Below are 23,091 nucleotides of genomic sequence, written 5' to 3' on the forward strand. Positions count from 1 at the left end.
CTCCCAACCCCACTTACTCTTGTGTAACCTGCCCAGAGTCGATGAAGTTTTGACTAGGCTCATTCACTACATTTCAGCCGCCAAGAGACTTCTACACCGACCCCCAATTATTCGGGACCCGCCAGATTTCAATGATCTTCTCCCCTATGAGTTTCTTATGATTCTTCCCCCTAGAAAACCCAAGAGCCTTTCTCTTACAACTGAAGTTTTTAAGCACCGAGAATAGGAAGCGCCATGACATCTGCGGGAGCGTCTCTCGGCAATTCTGACCCTTAAACAAGAACTCTTCTTTTAGAAGCAGAACCAAAGCGCCTGAAGTCACTCTCCCCCAACCCTAATTTGCACCGATTCCACCGAAACATAAGATACACCTCATTCGCCACAAGTGTTCTGTTTCTAGCTTTAAACCTCATTTCTTTAAAGTACATCTGCGTTTCCCATCCCCCAACAGAAGTGACCCAAGGAGAGACGTTTTCGTAATTATACTTCCTCCCCACCCCCACGCTTTCCTCCGAGACTAAGCCTTCCTTTCCTCCCACGACCCCATTCCCTTCAGCCCCACGGGTTACCTTATTAATCCGTTTCAGCGCCATAGTCTGTGCTTTTCGTCTGGCTCCTCACTCTCTCGGTGTGTGCTCAAAGGTCCGGCCAAAACTCTTGATTATCCGGGCGGCAGGGAAGGATTGTCTCTTCGTCTCACACCGGCTCTGCCAGACACAGGCGCCTTTTGCAAAAACGGAGCAGATCAGCACTCGTACAGGCCCCGGAGAGACCCTGATGAATCCAGGTCCCTTAAAACGGTCGCGATCCGGGGTGGGTGGGGTGGCGTGGCAAAGCCACCAACAGCCTCTATGCCGTGCTTCGGCCCGAAGAGGAGGCGAGGGTGACGGGAAGAGCGGAGGGGCGGCTACAAGTTTGACTTCCCGGCCTCTCGAAAGGAAGAGACCCGGGTGGGAGAGGAAGAGGCGTAGGAGAAAGGGGTGGGTGCGGGGCAGGGTCCGGAGCCCAGCAGAGGAGGAGCCGGGGCCTAGTCGGCGCTATGCCGGCGTCACTAGGGCAAAGAAAGGCTAGGGGGGAGGGGGAAACAGGAGACTCCGGACTGACGCCGGGCTTCTTTCGGTTTCTGCTCAAAGGTGCGGCCAGGGAGGAGAAGGAAATAATAGAGGAAAGACTTGATGTGTGTTGCTGTCCCCGCAGCTACAGCTATTCTGTGTCGGCCCCTGACGCCACCGTACACTCCGCCTTCCAGCGCGCTCCCGCACGCGCCCGCCCAGCCACCGCCACCACGCGCCCGTGCTGCCCCTGAGGCTCCGGCTCAGGCGCGAGGACGCGCCCATTCCCCCACCCCCTTAAACAGGAGAGGCCCTGGCTTCCCCAACCTTCCCACCCTACCCCACCCAACAGGCTGGTCACTCAAGCCACCCCAGGCCTGTATTTCCCCTCTTACCCGGCCGGCCAGTGGGCCGGCCTCCCTTCCCTTCCCCTAGCCGTCCACACCCACGCGTACAGAGGGGCCGGGGCCTCCCTCAAGCTGCGGCCTCGGCCTCCTCCCCGCGCGGCAGCTGGTGCCTCCCCGGCCCTACGGGGCTCACGCGCACGACACAGCCACAAGATGTCCGCTCTGACGGAACTACTGCCAGCTGCCACGCTCCGCCCCTCCCCCCTCCTCCTGCCTCTTCACCGCCGCGTATCAGTCCGCCAACGCCGCCGTCGCGAGCACAGGACGAATCTAAGGGTGAAGGGGAACGGTTTACTTCCTACGTCCAGGGCCGAGTTTATCTGTGCTACCCCCTTTTCCTTCTTTTTCGGAACAGCACCTTCTTACTAAACAGATCGGAGATTGGACTGGGAGGGCGGGGGCCGGAGGCGGGTCATGGGCTGGGGGGAAGGGTAGACGAGCGGCGGAAACCCTCAGATTCAGAGAAGCATCGAGAACCGGAAGAAGACCATGGGAGGAAGGTAATGGAAGCGGCAGCTGCGCGGTCGAGACCCACGCCCCTCCCAGCAGCGTCCCCCAATTTCCTCACTTGGTATTGAGGCGGCGGATCTCGCGAGAACCTCGTGGCTGGCTAACAGGAGCTATAGCTCTGCAATGACTTAAGGGCAGTTTTGTGCGCTCTTCCTGATGGGGGCCCGCCCCCCAAACCCACAAATTCTCGCGAGATGCAATAGGCACCGGCTCGAGTTGGGGCGGGCCGTCTCCTGGAAGCACCGCCCCTGAATGCTTATACTGGTGGGAGGGAGAGGAAATGGAATTCCCCGGACTGGTTAGAGCGCGCGCCGACACATCCGTCTTTCACGCGCCCAATCAGGAATGTGCGGTGGGAGGTACCACGGTCTAATTACTAGATGCCTTTAGTCCTGGTTGATCCGGGGTTTTGAAGTTTTCGGTTAAGCAGGTGAGCGGTATTTACTCGCCTGCCCGGTGGGCTGGTTAACCAGTGGGAGCAGGCACCCCTCAAAATGGGAACAGTCATTTTAAGTAGAACCCAGCGGACCGCTGATCAGCGCTCTCACGTGCTGAAATATAGTGCATTTCAGACCTAGAGGGTCAATGTTGAAAAGAGTGGGCCCATATAGCCCTTCCTAGAATTACAGCAGGCTAGAAATCAAATTCAACTATGAATTAACAAGGAGGATGGGGAGATAGGGGCGGGCTATTTATTTGCCTCGCCCCATCCGCCAAGATTGAGATAACGGGAATAGGCTTAAAAACTTTCCTCCTCTTTCTTTCAATTTCTAGATCCACAGAGTTGCAGAACTCAAGAGATCAGAGTTTTGGGTCAGAAAAACTTGTTACTTAACTGAAATATCCGGGCGGGGCAGAAATAGAAGGATGGAATTGGCCTGTTTTAATCTGCCGGATGTAAAATATGGAGAGGGTGGTTTTGCTCTCTGTGTATCCTTCAGGCAAGGGGTAGTGCGACATTAATTTTTAAAAGGAATAAAGGTAAGCGCTGACTTGTTTAAAGTTTTCTAACATTCCTTTCTAACCTAACGAAGTGGGTATTTTAAAGAATTAAATAGAAATATAAACTTGTTTTTAAAATATATTTAAAAAGAAAAAAGAAAACATCAAGTTCTTGTTACAATAAAGTATTACCTAATAACTAAAATAGGTCTGTGATGAATGGGCTAATGTATACTGTTTAAGTGGCCAGAATGAGTGTCATAGAGCAATTAGTGAAACGGTGCTTCTCAAGCTAGTATCTATGTGAGTCACCTAAGGATTTTGTTCAGAATGCAGATTTTGATTTAGTAAGCCTTGGTGGAGCATGAGAGTCTACAGTTTTAACAAACTCCGAAGTGATACAGATTATTCTGGTCAGAAGACAACCCTGTGAGTAGCAGAGCACTAAAGTGCTCATCACATAGCCTATTTCCCTTCTTCCAAAATAATCTTTGTTCTCTGTTTTAACCGGTCTAATATAGTAGAAACAGAATTAGGCAGTTGGGGCAGAGGATGAAATACAAGTTTGAGTTCTTGCTCTGATCTCATTTGGGTGATACCGTGTTGTTACCATCTTAGTTTTTTCCAACACTGAACTATACATAATAAGAGCTGTCCTTTTTCACAGGGCTGTGGTATGGTTCAGATGTCATAATGTATGTAAAAGGGTACTGTAGACCGCAGTGCTGTGTAAACATAAGTTATTAATGTAACCAGTCAGACATTAACTGGCCATAATGTGAAACATGTGTAAAAATAATCATAAATATAGGTAATGTTTATGCAACAGTTGTCATGTGTCAGGTACTGTGCATATTAACTCCTTTTACAAATAAAGAAATTGATGCACAGGGAGATTAAGTTACTGATCCCAGGGTCACATAGCTAATAAATGGCAGAAGTAGAATTTGAACCCATGCAGTTAACTTCAGGGTATTTAACCAGTGGTTTCATATTGTCTTCTAGTTTAGAAAGTAGGAGAGTAGGATGTTTTATATTTCTACTTTCAGTGTCCTCTGAATCTCATTTCGTTTGGCTTATTTTTCCCTCTGTTTTGTTCTTTCAGAAGTTATACAAGAGTGGTAGGAAACATTGCTCCCTACCCAAAGGGAACTCACCATATCCAGGAGGTCCATAAAGAAAAGTCCCAGATAAGCCAATTTGTATTACCCTAATCTAAACAAGCTTCAGTATGAAGAGTATAATGGAACATGTTAATGCTCTTAATTAACAATGCACAGCAGACTGGGACAAATTTGAGGTCAGAGTTTTTAACTTTTGTGCCACAGACCACTTTGGCAGTCTGATGAAGCCATGGACTCTTCTAAGAATGTTTCTAAATGTATAAAATAAAATTCATAGCAATAGTTATAATGTGATACAAAGTATCTCATTCCTAGTGGTGATACAGACATAGGTATAGCTGTTTGTTGCTTACATTCAAAATTGAAGGAAATGCTAAATTTCAGTTAGAGATTAGTAAAAATAAAGATGTATTTTTTTTTCTCCCATCCAAGTTCACATACTCCCTGGATTCTATCCATGAACTTCATGATAAAAAATTTTAGGTAAAGTCTAGTGGGCTTATTCCTCTTAGTAAGCCTTGAGGGGATTGTGAAATATTAACGTAGTTATAATTTATATCTGTAACAGTAGTGATTCATTAAAAAAAAGTTTAATTACTACCAGTATACTCTCATTAAGAATGCGTGGAAGTACATAACAGTATTAGGAAATAGTTGTATCCAATTCATTGATTTTATTTATTTATTTTTTAAACTATATCTATAATCATACCCTATGGAAAACTTTCCTATCCAGATGACTTATTTCCCAAGCGTTCTGGTAACTTATGTTTTACTATATCATTCTTATTTATTACATGCCTTTGCAAATAAGATGTGGTGGAAGAACTGCAAAATGAAAATAATAGCCAAAGATTAAATTAAAATACTGTATAAATTTCTTAATAAGTGTTAATAATTATTATTTGAAGTACTATGTGTGGGGTCTTTTAATTCATTATCTTATCAAATCTCCATTACATAGATGAAACACTCAAGATCTTAAAATTATTAACTGGTAGAGTCAGGATTTAAACCTAGGCAGTATGATCTCAAAGCTCACACTCAACCAGTAAGCTGTTTGATGATTTTTTAGTCCTTTGACTAATAGCCAATATTAATTTGCCTAATAGTGCAACAAGTATATATTTGCTGCCTCAATTATTTATGCATTTCTTAGTATTCCAAGTAGAATTGCACCCAGTGACTGAAAGGAATTTTTTAAATTCTTCCTTTGCAGCAATATTGCTTATAAGATCCAACACCACCTTTAAATAAGTGGGTGACCATTTGGGGCTGGAAAATTGTTTTGCAGAGATTTTTGTTGCAATGGAGTTTTGCTTAGAAAAATCCACTTATGCCTTTCCCTGCCCTACAGACATACTTTCTCATCTGAAATTAAACCTGTTTTATAATGGTGCCACTATATTTTTATGTTGGCCACTGTCAAGATTGTATACAAGAAATGATGACATATAAATAAATGCTAATATATGAAAGTCTAGATTATATATGCCTGGAGACAAGTGATTGTGTAATCCCAATTTTTTATTTGGCACTGAAGTGAATTTATTGGTTGATTACACCTTTTATTTATTTGCTTGTAGTTACACTAGCAAACTTAACAATTTTACTCAATTTTGTTAGGGGTAAAATTAAAAGGAACATGACCTAGAAGCATTTTGATGCTTTAGGGCAGCCTAGGGTTAGCTGAAAATTTAAAACACTATTTACATATCTAGTGTTAGAACTCACTTTACAGTTGCATATAAGGTTAAAATTGACTTTCATTAATTTGACTATTTGAATTACAGTGGTTGAAATGTCTCTATCTGATAAAAAGGAAAGACATGTTTTTTATATTACAGTCTTACAAAGGGCTAAAAAGGTTTTATATATGAAAAAACATTGACATTCAAAAATTAATACAGATACAAAAATGTTGAAAAGATGAGCTTTAAAAAATCCTTCTTAGTGAATATTAAAGTCTCAAAAACTTTCTAGTTATGGTAGATCAGATGTTGCGTGAATTGATGTAAAACACAAGAAAAATATAAAGAATCAAGAAGATTAGTATAAAAGTGGCAATGAAGTAAGTAATAAATAACTAATGAAAGTGTGTCAAAGTCCTAATGTAATGTGAACGTATCAGCAAAGCCACATAATTATAAAAACCTTAGTACTGGGGTTAATTAAAATGTACTTGTGAATAAATACAGTTAACATAGATTGATACATATACTTAGGTTTATGGAGTCCGTATTGTCAGATCTTTGTAACTTTGTCATGGAATTTTATAACTTGCTAAGGATACTGGCTTGCTAGGATACTGGCTCTAACACACTGTATGCCATTTTATTAGTTTAATTAAATTGTAAATGCTGTGGTCCAGAATCTATGCTTACATATGCTGCTTGGAATAGGTAATTTAGAACCCAGGTCAACCAAATGTTATTTCATATTGTTTGCATAAAAGTTAAATTATCCCTTCTCTATACTTTACCAGTTTAGAATCTCATTTTATGATCAAGACAAGTTAATGTGGTTTAGGGAACTGTATTTATGCTAAGAACATCATTTTGACCTTACATTAAGATGGCTTTTGGTACATAATGAACCATGCACAAATGTTTGAGCTAAAAATAAATTTGAGCATTTTCCCATAAAAACCTGTATACATGAATGTTCAGAGTAACATTCATAATAGCTAAAAAGTGGAAAGAACTAAATGTCCATCAGCTGATAAATGGATAAATAAAATGTGATATATCCATATGATGGAATAGTATTAGTTAATAAGAAAATATGAAATACTGATACATGTATCTTGAAGCTTGAAAATATTCTAAGTGAAAAAACCCAGACACAAAGGCCACATGTTTCATTCCATTTATAGGAAATGGCTAGAATAGGCAAATCCATAGAGACAGAAAGGAGATGACTGGCTGCCAGGGATAGGGGCAGGGAGAATGGGAAGTGATTGCTAAATGAGTATGGGGTCTTTTGGGGGGAGATGGTGAAATGTGCTACATTGAGATAATGGTGATGGTTGCAGAACTCTACAGATACACTAAAACCCCCTGAATTGCACACTTTGAAAGAATTTTATGGTATGTGAATTATCTCAGAGTTTTAAAAAAAAAAGTTAATTAGAACCAAATGTGAAATCAACCTGAAGCTTATTACTAAATATTTTCAATATCTCAACATTCTCAGATTACTGATGATAAATGAGATACAGCATCCTTGTAAAATGAAAAATTTACAGCCAGCAGTAGGTTTTTCCTTCAATACAAACAGTATAATTAATCCAGATTAGATTTTAATACAATAGTAAGCCTTTGCTATCAGTTAGGTTTTTTTTTTTTTTTTTAAAGATTTTGTTTATTTATTTGACAGAGAGACACAGCGAGAGAGAGAACACAAGCGGGGGGAATGGGAGAGGGAGAAGCAGGCTTCCCGCTGAGCAGGGAGCCCGATGCGGGGCTCGATCCCAGGACCCCGGGATCATGACCTGAGCCGAAGGCAGATGGTTAACGACTGAGCCACACAGGCGCCTAGTTAGTTTTTAATTTGGGGGTATTTTCACCAATCTTATTTAATGAATAAAACATAGTGATTAAAATTAATTTTAAGTAGCACTGTATTTTCCTTGAAAATAAAAGTTCGAGAGTATGGCCAGAAATAGAATACATCCAAATACAAATAGTCTAAACAGATAAAAACTTTTCTTTAAAATTTCAAATGAAATCAAGTTAGGTTGAAAATCATGGATAAATCATCTAGATAAGGATTTTGAGGATTAGGTAGTGTCAAATGAGAAAAACAATGTAGTAACAAGTTTGATGTCTTTTATTGAAGGGAAACAATCCATCTATTGGGGGAGCATACTACCTAACAAACAGTAGAACACTCTTTTCAGGGGATTTTGGACAGGAGCCAGTTGTACAGAGCATTAGAAGCAGTAAGATGGTAGCAGTAGGATTGGCTAGGAGGTCAGGGATTTCCTTGTAAGGCTAACAGGTCCTGTGTTCTAGGGTAAGGTAAGCTAGCTAAAGTTGAGTTGAAGGATTGTGATTGGTGTATGCTAGGTTTCCCTGGCAGGTGTTTTCCATAAGCTCTGGCTGATTTACGTTTAGGTTTATGACGCGGGCCTGGCCACTGAGGTGGCCTCAGTTTTGTGGATCCCAGTATACAAATTAACTTTATCAGTACTTAACTAAAAAATAAATACTTTGAATTAATATTACTTTCCAACAATAGATATAATCTTTGTTGCTTCAATAACAATGTAAAAAAGTCGAAAGGAAACATATTGTGATTTAGACCAGAAATGGATCATTGTTTTACCAATAGTGAATTTGATTATTTAAATATATCTATGTGAGAATTCTTTAGTAAATTAATAAATTCTTTTATTAAAAAATTGTAAGTTAGGAGTGATGGGAATGCTGTACATAGTGGTTCTGAAGGATCTGATCTATATAGTATCTAAGTAAATGGAGGCACTATGTGAGACTTTGGTTTTTTTTTTCAGTATTTATTTATTAGAGTGTATACGCTCTAATAAAGGGGGGAGGGGCAGGAGGAGAGGGAGAACGAGTTTTAAGCAGACTCCATGGTGATTGTAGAGCCCATGTGGGGCTTAACCTCAGGACCTGAGATCATGACCTGAGCCTAAACCAACAGTCAGATGCCTAACTCACTGTGCCAGTTTTTGATACACAGTATTTGGTACCTGTTGATTTTTTTCACTGCATGAAAGCAGTAATTTTAACACATGGCACTAAAAGAATGAAACTAAGAAACATTTCACTACATCTAAAAAAACCTTAACGAATTTGACTTATTTGGTGTTGAAGAAGTGTGACAGTTTCAGAGATATCCCATCATCAAAGCATATTAAATCCCAAAAGTTAACGATTAATAATGAGATTGGTCTTTACCCTATATATACTTGGTAAGAGAACAGTATGATACAGGTTCTCCACCTTACAAAAAGACCCGTACAAAAATGGAGAATCTTGGGTGCTACAATACTTGAAATTCAACTCTCCGAGAATACTTTCAACAAAACCCCCTGGGATTTAAGATATAATTAGATAGTCACAGATTTTTGTGAATTTAACTTTTCCTTATTTTCCTTCTTTCTATTCTGCAATAATGGAGAGAAGGGGATTACCCTGGAGCATTTTAGGGATAAGGCTTAATTCCTACTCCTGGCTTGTATAGGGCTATAATTAGGGACAAAAGGTAAGGACATTGGAGACTACACGGAAAGGCGTGCAGGAAGAAGCGGGAAGAAAAATGTCAAAGGCAAAACTATTCTTAAGGAAACAAGGAATAAGGAGGATATTTTTTTTCTTCCCCCTCTTTGCTCAAGCACTAGAAGATCTACCCTTGAGCATAGAATTCAGGCTACCACCATTATGGTGGTTCAGTTTTACACAATTTGAGTGCCATTTCTATACTTGTTAACTTGAAATTTAGTCACGATAACATTGTTCACATATGATAGTGCATTCTGCCTTCCAAAAAAGCCTCCTTATTTACGGCTTTTAAAAACATCCATTTATAATATGGGACTGCTTTTGATGTAGGTTGAGGCAGAATCAAGAGACTCCTACAGTTTGTCAGTCAGTGATATTTGCGTCTAACTAGGCCAAGGGAAGTTTCTCCCTAAGTGAAGGTTTAGGCTGAAGAATGTTAATGTAATAGAGACCTATTGATATAATTACACCCATCTTCCTAAAAAAATATATTGAATGCCTTTTATATGCAAGGCATTGAGCTAGATGCTGAAGATACATAAATGAAAGACCCAGATGTCACCTTGAAGAACGTCTTTTAATTGGGAAGACCATTAAGGATCAGACAATCACAGTAATGTGATGACATAAATGCATGCATAGAGTAATATTAAGGTACTTAATTTAGCTGGGGATGCTCAGGGCAAGTTTCTATATGGAAGAGAGCTGTCTTTAAAGAAATGAAAGAAAGGCATAGCTGGGGGGGGGGCGGGGGAAAGGAGGAAGCTTCCTAGGCAGAGGGAACAACGCAAAGACTTAGAGAACTTGACCTGGTAAGTTTTGGAAACCACAGGTTTGGCAAGTACTTTGGCTTGCAGTTGGGGAGTAGAGGAGGGCAGAGGAAAGAATGAATGAGAAGAGACGAAACAGTTGAAAGACAAGGCTGGATATATTGAGGGCCTTAACATGCCATGGTAATGAGTTCAGATTTTATTCTGAAGGGTATGGGATGGGAGAATTGAATTTTAACATAAAGTCTTGACCAGACTTTAATCACAAGAAGATAACTATGTGATAGCAGTATGGAAGATGTAACTGAAGTGTGTGTTAGGGTGGAGACTAGAAGCAAAGAGACCACTTGGGATGCTGTTGAATAGTTGAGATGTGATTGTGAGAAAGACCTAGAATAGTTGCAGTACTTGCACTAAGGACCATAGTATGTTTAGTGTATTTACTGGGTGGAGTTTACGTTAAAAATTTTTCTGAGTATCCTCCAGTTATTTTTATTAGAATATTATAATAAAATCATGTATAAAAAACATTCCAATAAGCTATAACATTGTAATAAAAATAGGTTAAGACCTAATACTTGGTATTAACTCTTTATGCTCTTACCTCTTGAAGAACCTTAAAACTAAAGTTTATAAAATGTAGAAAAATATAAACTAATAAAATTAATATCTGTGTGTAACCTGCGTGCTACTTAAGTTTTTTTACTTTTTACAAATTGCCTCTTGAAACGTAAATACAGAACTAACTGCCACAATTTAGGTTCTTCTAAATTTGGAATGTCTGTACTAACTGGTTGTGTTCCATATATGATGACCAGTTTTCTTTACTAAACCTTTAAGAGACCTTTGTTCATTCTTTCACTGATGTTATTTGGCTTTCACATGGCCAGAAAGAAGTGTTTATTATCTATTTCTTTTCTCATTTGCCTAAGAGAGTGCTATTACACAGTACCAACAAGATCATAAACCTAAACACAACACAGGTTCTGGAATCACATGGCAGTATTTAGTTATAGGTGGCAATTATGGTGATTTAGACTATGATTGTATTAGGGATTAATGAAATAAATCACAAAATGGGAAAAAATCTGGTAAAGAATTCAAAGATTCTAGTTTGAGAAACACTGATGTAGAGGTTATAAAAAACCTTTTTGTCACATACCTAAAGTCATATTGGTTGAGTCTTGACTTCGTGACTCTGAGTAGAGTCAAGAAATGGTAGGCAGGTAGGACAGATAAGTAACTTGACTCTAAAGTTAAAGTAAAGGGGGGGGAAGGGCTTAGGTGAATTTTAAGGTTCATTCCTGTTCTGGAGCTAAAAACATAATATCTAATGGGAAAGTAATTCAGTCTCCAGGTCAGCCCACAAAGGGCTATTCTCTAAATCCAACCTCTCTGTGTTTCATGTTACTATGAGAAAATACTCCTTAGAATTTCCAGTTGATACAGCAGGAATGATCTCTGCCCATCAGAATGAGGCATCCTACCTTTCTGTTTTGTTAGCGAGAAATTCTCCTACCTTCAAGTAACAGGAATTTATTATTTCCTGTAATTTAGGGCAAGAACTCAAGCAGAGCAGGAATAATTGGACTGAGGGTAAAATCATATTGAGTGGTCAGATAAAAGCTTTAGAAAGTTGGAGATTGGTGGCCAAGGAATCTGTATATTTAACCTTAGATGTTACTGTATGGTTTAGGTCGGCTCTGGGACCCCCTTCTTTTCTTTTTTAGTGCCAGATTGGTTCACCCATGTTCCTCTCTCCTGCCATTACCAATTGCTTCCTAACAGAAACCAACAAGCTTTCTTTTCTGTCCTGCTAACTAGGCAAGTATACAACCTCACAGAATACAGAAGAAGAATACAATTCTTTTTTTCCTTATAGTTTTGTTCCTAAAGCAAGTCTGTACCCTGTTAAGTTTTCATAAGGGTTTTAATTTCTGGTGATAGTACGTTAGTATTTATATATGATTATAAGCAAGCTCCTGGTAGTATGAAGGTCAGCAAGAGAGTAGTTGCAGTGATACAAAGAACTCTCATTTGGTCCTGGTTTCCTTCCTATCATCACTTCCAAGCCCCCACTCAACAGATCAGACTCAATAGAAAAAAATCACAAGATTCAACTGTACTTTAAAGGAAAATTAGAAATGGTTTCTGTAATACTCTTGATATAACAAATTAGTATAAATTCAGTGACTTAAAACAACAGTTATCTTAGATATTTGGAGCTCGGAAGTCTGAAATGGGTCCTACTGGTGTAAAATCAAGGTATAAGCAGGATTGGTTCCTTTCTGGAGGTTTGGGGCAGAATCTCTGTTCTTGCCCTTTCCAGCTTTAAGAGGCTGCGAGCACTGTGGCTCGTGATCCCCTTCCATCTTCAAAGCCAGAAATGGCTGGTTGAATCTTTCTCATATCACGTCACTCTGACACACTTGCCGGCCTCCTTTCATTTATAAGGATCTTTGTGATTGTATTGGGCCTGCATAGATAATCCAGGAAAATCTACCCATGTGAAGGCCAGAGGATTAGCTACCTTAATTCCATCCCCAATCTTAATTCCCCCTTGCTATGTAACATAATATATTCATGAGTTCCAGGGACTGAGATATAGACATCTTCGGTGGGGGTGGAAGATCAAGGGGAGACATTATTCTGGCTACGACAGCTATTTATAATTCTTTGGGTACTCTTGAGTTTAAGAGCAACTTTTTTCCTTCCATCAGTTCTCATTTTATTCATTCAAAATATATTTGACTACCTACTCAAAATATCAAGTGTGAAATGGTATAGAAATTTAAATATACTAAGGATTAGAAACTTGTCAACTAAATTTTGTCACTGATGAGTCAGAATTTTATTGAGATAGTGTTGACAGAATTTAAATTTAAGCACATTGGGGAGTGAATGGAAAGTGAAAAAATGCAGAGCTTGGTCATGATAGGAAGTTAGAAGATAGGGAATTAGCTTAGAGTAATTCAGGGTCAAAGGAGGATTATTATTATTATTATTTTTTAGAATGGGAGAGATTTGAGTATATTTATAGTCTAGAGGAAATCGTGAGAGAGATGAGATACAGAACAGAGATGAATAGATGGAGTCATTTTCTTCACAAGATGTGACTGTAGGTCAAAAATAGAGTATTTGATTTTGAACAATGGGGAAACATCAGACACTAGAAGGAATAAGATTAGAATGGGTAAAAATGAAGACAATTTTAAGTAAGAAGAGGCAGAAAGTTGACCATTAATACTCAATTTTTTCAACTTAATTAATTGGAAGGAGTGCTTTATCTATTCATCTGTTGAGGAACGCTCAGGTTGCTTCTGTATCTTGGCTATTGTAAATAATGCTACAATAAATAAAGGGTTGCATAATCTTTTCAAATTAGTGTTTTCATTTTCTTGGGTAAATACCCAGAAGTGGAATTACTGAGTCATATGGTATTTCTATTTTTAATTTTTGGAGAAATCTCCATACTGTTTTCCATAGTTGTTACACCAGTTTACATTTCCACCAAGAAAGCATGAGGGTTACCTTTTTTTCCACATCTTTGTCAATGCTTATTATTTCTTGTCTTTTGATACTAGCCATTCTGACCACTTTGAAGTAATAGCTCATTGTGGTTTTAAATTTGCATTTCCCTGATGATTATTGATGTTGAGCATCTTTTCATGTGTCTGTTGGCCATCTGTATGTCTTCTTTGGAAAAATGTCTATTCAGGTCCTCTATTTTTAAGTTGTATTATTATTGGGGCACCTGGGTGGCTCAGTCGTTAAGCGTCTGCCTTCGGCTCAGGTCATGATCCCAGGGTCCTGGGATCGAGCCCCGCATCGGGCTCCCTGCTTGGCAGGAAGCCTGCTACTCCCTCTCCCACTCCCCCTGCTTGTGTTCCCTCTCATGCTGTGGTTCTCTCTGTCAAATAAATAAATAAAATCTTAAGTTGTATGAGTTTTTTAAGTATATTTTGGATATTAGCCCCTTAGCACATATGTCATTTATAAATGTCTTCTCCCGGGGCGCCTGGGTGGCTCAGTTGGTTAAGCGACTGCCTTCGGCTCAGGTCATGATCCTGGAGTCCCTGGATCGAGTCCCGCATCGGGCTCCCTGCTCAGCAAGGAGCCTGCTTCTCCCTCTAACCCTCCCCCTGTCATATACTCTCTCTCTCTCTCTCATTCTCGCTCTCTCAAATAAATAAATCTTTAAAAAAAATAAAAAAAATAAAAATAAATGTCTTCTCCCATTCTGTAGGTTGCCTTTTTGTTGTGTTGGTGGTTTCCTTTGCTCTACAAAAGCTTTTTAGTTTGATGTAGTACAAATTGTTTATTTTTGCTTTTGTTTCCCTTGCCTGAGGAGACATATCCAGAAAAATATTGCTTAAGTCCAAGAGTTTACTGCCTATGGTTTCTTTTAGGAGTTTGTGATTTCAGGTCTTACATTTAGGTCTTTAATCCATTTTGCATTTATTTGTATAATGTAAGAAAGTGGTCTTAGTTGCATTCTTTTGCATTTAGCTATCCAGTTTTCTCAACACCATTTACTGAGGAGACTCTTTTCCCCAATGTGTATTTTTGCCTTCTTTGTTGTAGATAATTGACCATGTAAGTGTGGATTTATTTCTGGGCTCTCTATTCTGCTCTATTGATTTCTGTGTATGTTTTTGTGCCAGTACCATACTATTTTGATTACTGTATCTTTGTAGTACAGTTTGAAATCTGGATTGTCAATACTTCCAGCTTTGTTCTTTCTCAGGATTGCTTTGGCTATTTGAGGTCTTTTGTCATTACACTCAAATTTAAGAATTATTTGTTCTAGTTCTGTTAAAAGTACTAATGGTATTTTGATAGGGATTGCATTGAATCTGTAGGTTGCTTTGGGTAGTATGGAAGTTTTAACAATATTCTTCCAATCCATGATCACAGAACATCTTTCATTTGTGTCTTCTCCAGTTTCTTTCCTGATGTCTTATAGTTTGTAGGGTACAGTTCTTTTGCCTCCTTGGTTACATTTATTCCTAGGTAATTCTTTTTTGATGCAGTTGTCAATGGGATTGTTTTCTTAATTTCGCTTTCTTGTAGTTTGTTCTTAGTGTATAGAAATGCAACAAATTTCTGTATATTGGTTCTTTATTTAGCAAATTTACTGAATCCATTCATTGGTTCTAATAGTTTTTTGGTGGAGTGTTTAGGGTTTCCCATATATGGTATCATGTCATCTGCAAATAGTGAAAGTTTTACTTCTTCTTTACCAATTGGGATGCCTTTTATTTCTTTTTCTTGTCTGATTGCTGTGGCTAAGACTTCTAGTACTATGTTGAATAAATGTGGTGAGTGGACATCCTTGTCTTGTTCCTGATTTTAGAGGAATGCTTTTAGCTTTTCACTGCTGAGTATGATGTTAGCTGTGGATTTGTCCTATATGGCCTTTATTATGTTGAAGTACATTCTTTCTAAACCCACTTTGTGGAGAGGTTTTATAATGAACAGTTGTTGAGTTTTGTGCAGGGCTTTTTCTGCATTTTTGGAGATGATCATATGATTTTTATCCTTCATTTTGTTAATGTGGTGTATCACATTGGTTGATTTGAAGGTGTTGAATTATCCTTGCATCGCCAAAATAAATCCCATTTGATTGTGGTGAATGATCCTTTTAACATATTGTTGAATTTGGTTTGCTGAATTTTGTTGAGGATTTTTGCATCTCCTTTCATCAGGGATATTGGTATGTAATTTTCTTTTTTTGCAGTGTCTTTGGTTTTGATATCAGGATAATCCTGGCTTCACAGAATAAATTTGGAAGCATTCCTTCCTCATCTGTTTTTTGGAATAGTTTGAGAAGGATAGGTATCAGTTCTCTAAATGTTTGGTAGAATTCACCTCTGAAGCTCTCTGGTCCTATACTTTTGTTTGTTGGGAGTTTTTTGATTACTGATTCCATTTTGGTACTAGTAATCAGTCTGTTCAGATCTAATTCTTCCTGATTCAGTCTCCAGATTTTGTATGTTTCTAGGAATTTATCTATTTCTTCTAGGTTGTCCAAATCTCATTTTCCTTTGTATTTCTGTGTCAGCTGTAACATCTCCTCCTTTGTTTCTGATATTATTTTTTTAGAGGGAGGGGGGAAGGGCAGAAGGAAAGGGAGAAAGAATCTTAAGCAGGCTCCACACCCAGCACAGAGCCTGATGTGGAGCTCAATCTCACAACCCTGAGATTATGACCTGAGTCAAAATCAAGAGTTGGACACTTAACCCACTGAGCCATCCAAGCTCAGTTCTTTCTCTTTTTTTGTTGATGAGTCTGGCTAAAGGTTTATCAATTTTATTTTTTCAAAGAACCAGCTCTTTCTTTATAAGTAATTGATCTACTATCATTACCATGTGCTTGCTTTTACGGTGGAATTTTTTCCTTTTATAAAGTTTTCTTCTAGTTATGGCCTTTCCATTTTTGCTTATGGACTTCCCTTTAATATTTCTTGTAAGGCTGGTTTAACAGTGCTGAACTTTGTTTATCTGGGAGACTCTTTATCTCTCCTTCAATTCTGAATGATAACCTTGCCCAGTATTCTTGGTTGTAGATTTTTTCCTTTGAGCACTTTGAATAGATCATGCCACTCTCTTCTGGCTTGTAAACTTTCTGCTGACAAATTAGGTGATAGCCTTATGGTGTTTCCCTTGTATGTAACTATTTGCTCTTGCCGCTTTTAAAATTCTCTCTTTATCTTTAATTTTGGACATTTTAATTATTATATATCTTGGTGTGGACTGCCTTGGGCTCACTTATTTGGGGCTCTCTGTGTAGCCTAGGCCAGGATGTCTGTTTTCATCCCCTTAAACTTAGAGGTTTTTAGCTATTTTCTCAAATAAGTTTTCTGCCCTTTTCTCTTCTCCTTCTGGGACCCTATAATATGAGTGTTAGTATGCTTGATGTTGTCCCAGAAGTCCCTTAACCTATCCTTATTATTTGTTTTTTTATTTTCTTTTGTTTTTACTATTAGGCTTGGGTGCTTTCCATTACCCTGTCTTCCAGATCACTGCTCCATTCTTCTGCATTCTCTAATCTGCTATTGATTCTCTCTAGTGTATTTTTCATTTCAGCTATTGTATTCTTCAGCTCTGATTCTTTTTTATATTTTCTCTCTCTTTGTTGAAGTTCTCACTGAGCTCGTATGCTTCTCTCAAATCTGGTTAACATCTTAATGACCATTACCTTGTACTCTTTATCAGATAGATTCCTTATCTCTTTCATAGTTCTCTTTCTGAGGTTTTGTCTTGTACTTTTGTTTGGAACATACTCTTCTGTCTCCTGATTTTGTCTGACTCTGTATTGTTTCTGTATATGGGTAGGTCAGGTCTCCTGATGTTGAAAGTAACGGCCTTATGTAGAAGGTGTCCCATGGGGCCCAGTATCACAGTCCTCTGTGGTCACCAGAACCAGGTACTTCCAACGGTATCTCCTGTCTGGGCTGCATGCACCTTCCTGTTGTGACTGGGCTTGACTGCTGCAGGCATACTGGTGGGCAGATCTGGCCTCCAGCCTAGGTAGCTGCAGTGATTAGCCATGACTACTGTGGGCATACTGGTGGGGAGGGCTTCTTAGAGAGGACCTCCATTCCTGTGATATCCCTCCTGCTTGTGGGTTGCTATACCAGGGGTTTGGTTCCTGACTGAGTCTCTGCCCCTTCTACCCTTCTGAATGTGGCTTTTTCTTTATTATCTCTAGCTGTGGAAAAGCTGTTCTGCTAGTCTTCAGGTTGTTTTCAGAGTGACTTGCATTAAATGTAGTTGCAGCCTTGGTGTGTCCCTTGGGGGAGGTGAGCTCAGGATCCTTCTACTCTTCCATCTTCCTTGCAATTGGTACCTTTTGTAGTGTAAAATCAACAGCACTTCTCAAAAATTAATACTCCCATCCCAAGAAACCCAAATGGCAGAATAAAAGTTTATATGCCACATGAGAGGGAGTACAGAAAGAAGTGAGAGTGGCATTTTAAATTTAATCAAGATTCATTCAGCAGATATTTATTGAGCAACTACTATGCATTAGCTTCTGAGCATGGGCTTGTGGAAAACTTAGATGATCTATTTTCATACTTTTCTTCCAAGAGTCCTTAAGTCTACAAAACAAACTGCCTGAGTTGGAGGCCGAAGCCTTGCCCATTCAGAATCTTTATCACTTTCCCTCTATCTCCAATCCCATACCCACTCAGGATACCTCAGATGGTTCTGTGAGTATCCCTAGTGTTCACTGAATGGAGTCTGAAAAACTGATGGTTTAATGAATATTAATACCAAAGCCTCATTATTATAGTCATGTGAGGAACAAATAATATGAAATATATTAGAGATAAGTATAAAGATAGGTACTCAGATGAAGAGAATCTGGCCTAACAACAGACATGTGATAAAGACATGAGAATTTCAGTTGCTTGACATCTCAGTATAAACCAGCAATGTGCTTAGGGCTGCCCAAAGAACCTACACAGTTTTACTCTGAAAGATGGAAATATGTGGTCCAGAACAAAGCAGTTGCTTTTTCCACATCTCCATTGGTCAAACCACAGTTTAAAAAAATTTTTTATGGCTTTATTGAAGTACAACTGACATACAATACATTGCATATATTTAAAAGTGTATGGTTTGGTAATTTGACATATGTATATACCCATGAAACAATCACCAAAATCAAGATAATAAACATATGCATCACTACAAGTGTCTGTGTACTTCTTTGTAAACCCTTTCTGTTGTTCCCCAAACCCCTCTCCCCTTTATCCACAGGAAGCCATTGATCCGTTTTGTCCTATAGACTAATTTGCATTTTCTACAATTTTAAGTAGAATCAAACAGTATGCCCTCTGACTTTTTTTACTCAGCATAATTATTTTGAGATTTACCTATGTTGTGTCACTCAATAATTCATTACTTTTTTATTGTTGAGTAGTAGTCTTTGTATGGGTATGCCACAATTTCCATATCCATTTACCCATCAGTGGACATTCTGGTTGTTTCCACTTTTTGTCTATAACAAATACTCCCTTTTTTTAAAGACCCTATTTATTTATTTGGCAGAGAGTGAGAGAGCACAAGCAAGGAGGAGTGACAGAGGGAGGGAGAAGCAGGCTTCCCGCTGAGCAGGGAGCCAGACACGGGGCTCGATCCCAGGGCCCTGGGATCATGACCTGAGCCGAAGGCAGACGCCCAACCAACTAAGCCACCCAGGTGCCTCTGTAACAAATACTCTTGTACGAGTGTTTGTATGGACATAGGTTTTCATTTCTTTTAGGTAAATAGCTAGGAGTGGAATAGTTGGATCATTTGATAAGTATATGTTTAACATTTTAAGAAACTGCCAAGCTGTTTTCCAAGTGGTTGTACCATTTTACATTCTCCCCAGCTGTGTATGAGAATTCCAATTCCTCCTGACTTGTTATGACTAGTCTTTTCAATCAGCCATGCTAATAGGTATGTAGTGGTATATCTCATTGTCATTTTAATTTGCATTTACCTAGTGACTAAAGATGTTCAACATGTTTTCATGTACTGCTTTACCATCTACATTTCTTCCTTGAAGAAAGGTCCCTATATTTTTCCCATTGTTTATCGAGTTCCTTTTGTTTGTATTTATTTACAGGTGATACAAATTAAGCATTTACACCAGCCTTAGAAAATTTTTAAAAAGTCAAGTCATAACAAGGTAACATATACATGGAGGAATATGAAAAAGGCATGAAGGACTCAACTCATATTGGCTAGTGCCTAAGTCACTTCCGAAACTAAGTGTGCAGACAGTAGTGTGCTAGAGTTGGCTTATGCTGCCTTATGAGTGCCAATTTAAAAATTTTTAGAAATTCTGCAGGCTATTAAACACAGCCGTTATTAAAAATTAATTATATAAGCTGACAATTATGTTAAAATTCAATATATAAGTCTCAGTAAAACTCAAAATTCACTTCCTCATTTTTACTATTTTCCATGTTTTTGTGGTTATGTCTATCATATCCATATTGTAGAAATCCCATATTATAGTTTGATAATTATACATCTCCTTCCAGTTCTGTGTTCTGTGATGTCCTGTGGTAGCTTGAAATGAGCCAGTGGGAGTATTTACCACCCCCAAATTTGCAGACACCACAATCAAAACTTTTTTTTCCTGGTGAGTTGTCAAACATTTACCAGCTCACCAGTAATGACAAAGACCTTCAAACTGCACTGACTTACTCTCCATGATGAATAATTGAAGCTTTAGTCACATGGAGAACTCCCCTTTGTGAAACAATTCCTCAAGAACAGATCAATATTTTTGCTGCAGAATAAAGCTTACAAAACCTATTTTCCTTGCTGCTCAGGTTTTTTTTTTTTTTTCCTCATTTCCAAGTACCCTGAGGTTGAGAATGCCAAAGTCTACTGGATAAGGGAGCATGCCAATACATTATTTCTGTGGTGACATGTAAAAAATACAAAGTATTTTATTTGAAGTAGAACTAGAAGGGCTGTTAAATATTAAAAATTGTAATGGACAAAAAAATAGGAAAGGCAAACAGCTCTGTATAACCAAATTTCTATTCATGTAAGAGTAGGGGAAACTAGACTAAAATGAGAGGGAGCAAATGATGATACAAGAGGAATGTTTGGTCTAAACACCCAATCAGCTTTCTAAAGGTGGACAAAGCATTTTTGTTTTAAGTCTAAACTTACTAAAGATGCTGGATATTATTAGAAATGTAAAGTTACAGATGCAGTATACTAGAGCAGTCCAGAGATAATCAAACTATGGGGGACAAGTTCGTAGTGCAAAAGATAGAGCTAATGCTATGGTTGAGTGTCCATTATGATTTAATTTTAAAAACAACTAGGAGAAACTAAGCATTTTAAAAGGAAAAGAAACCATCTTAAAGTTCATAGTCTAAATTAAAAAGGCATATACATTTAAAATATAAAAGAAACATATACCACGAACCTTTTTTTTAAAGATTTGAGAGAGAGAGAGTACACGTGAGGGGGGGCAGGAGAGGGAATCCCAAGGAGACTCCCCGCTGAGCACAGAGCCTGACGTGGGGCTCGATCTCGTGACCCTGAGATCATGACCTGAGATGAAACCAAGAGTTGGGACGCTTAACTGACTGAGCATCCAGGTGCCCTGATCATCATGCATATGACTTTCAGTAAGACACTTATTATGTCTCACATGAAATTCAAATAGAAGTTAAGATGTTTGCCTGATTTTTAGTAAGATACTAGTACCCTAAAGTACTAATAGTGGTAACTGTTTAGAGTGATGCGTACTGAAGAATATCAGTTTAGTATTAAATTAGAGGGAACAAATAATCCTTAAATCAGTCAATGCCCATGTAATCACTTTACTAATAAAATGGACAAAATAGATGGAACTTTCATCAAATCAGCAGGTACAGGCTTTATTTTTTAAATTAAAAATGAGGAAATATATATCCCCAAGGAGATAACTTCTTTCTCTCTCAAAACTTAAAATTTTATAAAGGAGATTGAATCATCTCACATGAAAATAAGAATATATGGAACTAATAGATGTAATAGAGAACTGCCTGCTGAACATTTCCACAATTAAAATGAAATAAATCACTGTTTTCTCCCTAACCTTTGTCCTGATCTCCTAAATCAGTTCCTCTCCTGACTGACTGATTTAAGTGGGACTCTATTTTCTAGTCACCAGGATTCATTTTTTTCTTTCACCCTTCTCATTCCTTACCAGTCTCCATTTTTACATCTTTGGATCTTCAAATGCATATTACACTTTAAATTTTATAACATACATTTAAAAAAGATTCTTGTCATTATATTTGTATAACCACTCTGAGTTAAGCAAAAGTTATTAGCATTTCATCATTCTATTAAAGGCCTCCAAAGTGATGGGCATGTAAATAAGCAGAATCAGACAGGTTAAATGACTTGCCCAAGTTGACAGGACCAGTAATTACAAGTCCTGTGATTCTAATGTCAGCATTGTTTTCATTACACTATGATGCCTGTCATCAACAACTCCTATTCGGTCCATTACTATAGATTCCCAGTGGGTCTCTCTGCCTCTGTTCCTACTTCTTCAGTCTATTTTGCATGTCACTATCAGATTAAACACAGCTTTTATTAAAAGATACCACAATGAAGAAATTTCCAATGGCTTCCTATATAGAGAATACAAATCAGAACTTTATCTCTGCTTTTATGTGTGAAATCTCTAATCAAACTGGGCTCCTCATGTTCCTTCAAATATACTTGTGGGGTGCCTGGCTGGCTCAATTGGTTAAGTGTCCACCCTTGGCTCAGGTATTATCTCCAGGTCCTGGGGTCAAGCCCCACGTTGGCTTCTGCTTCTCCCTCCCCCTCGGCCCCGCCCTCCAGCTTGTGCTCTCTCTCTCTCTCTCTCTAATAAATAAATTTAAAAATATCTTTCAAATATATCGTAACTTTCCTGAGACTATGCCTTTGCTTCTAGCAGTGTTTCCCTTCCTTGAGTTATAAATCCCTGAGTAACAGTTATTGCGTTTATTACGTATTTATAGTTTATATGCTAAACATGTACAACTACTACCTTGTGGATTTTGATAAGAGAGGCAGGGGCATCCAGTAAAATTCTTGACATTAAAAATGAGTCTTCAAGGGGCACCTGGGTGGCTCGGTTGGGTGGCGGCCTTCAGCTCGGGTTGTGATCCCAGGCTCCTGGGATCGAGCCCCACGTCGGGCTCCCTGCTCAGCAGAGAGCCTGCTTCTCCCTCTCCCTCTGCCTGTCGCTCTGCCTACTTGTGCTTTCTATCTCTCTGTCAAATAAATAAATAAAATCTTAAAAAATGAGTCTTTGAGGGACCTGGCTGGCTCAGTTGGTAGAGCATAAAACTCTTGATCTCGGGGTTCTGAGTTCAAGCCCCACATTGGGTGTAGAGATTATTTAAAAAATAAGAAAAACTTTTTAAAAATGAGTCGTCTGCAGTTCCACTTCTGGTAATGAAGAACTACGTGGGTTTTGATCATGCTTTAGCTGAGAACAACTAGAAGAGTGAACCAAGAAAAAGAAAA

General features: G+C 38.7%; 1 protein-coding gene across 6 annotated transcripts in view; it reads right to left on the reverse strand.

Moving 5' to 3' along the window:
• UBE2D3 (ubiquitin conjugating enzyme E2 D3) overlaps positions 1 to 23,091 on the reverse strand; it is a 74,541-nt gene that overhangs the window by 28,008 nt on the left and 23,442 nt on the right. Inside the window, exons 1-2 of one of the 6 annotated variants that reach the window (XM_032400913.1) lie at positions 2,028 to 2,118; positions 570 to 724 (exon numbers count right to left, since the gene is read on the reverse strand). In XM_032400913.1, coding sequence (XP_032256804.1) covers positions 570 to 593 — 24 coding nt within the window. In that variant the 5' untranslated portion in view covers positions 594 to 724; positions 2,028 to 2,118. The other 5 variants (XM_032400916.1, XM_032400912.1, XM_032400911.1 and 2 more) reach the window with 5 other exon arrangements.

This window comes from Phoca vitulina, unplaced genomic scaffold, assembly GCF_004348235.1.
Source record: "Phoca vitulina isolate PV1807 unplaced genomic scaffold, GSC_HSeal_1.0 scaffold3, whole genome shotgun sequence".
Lineage (NCBI taxonomy): Eukaryota > Metazoa > Chordata > Mammalia > Carnivora > Phocidae > Phoca > Phoca vitulina.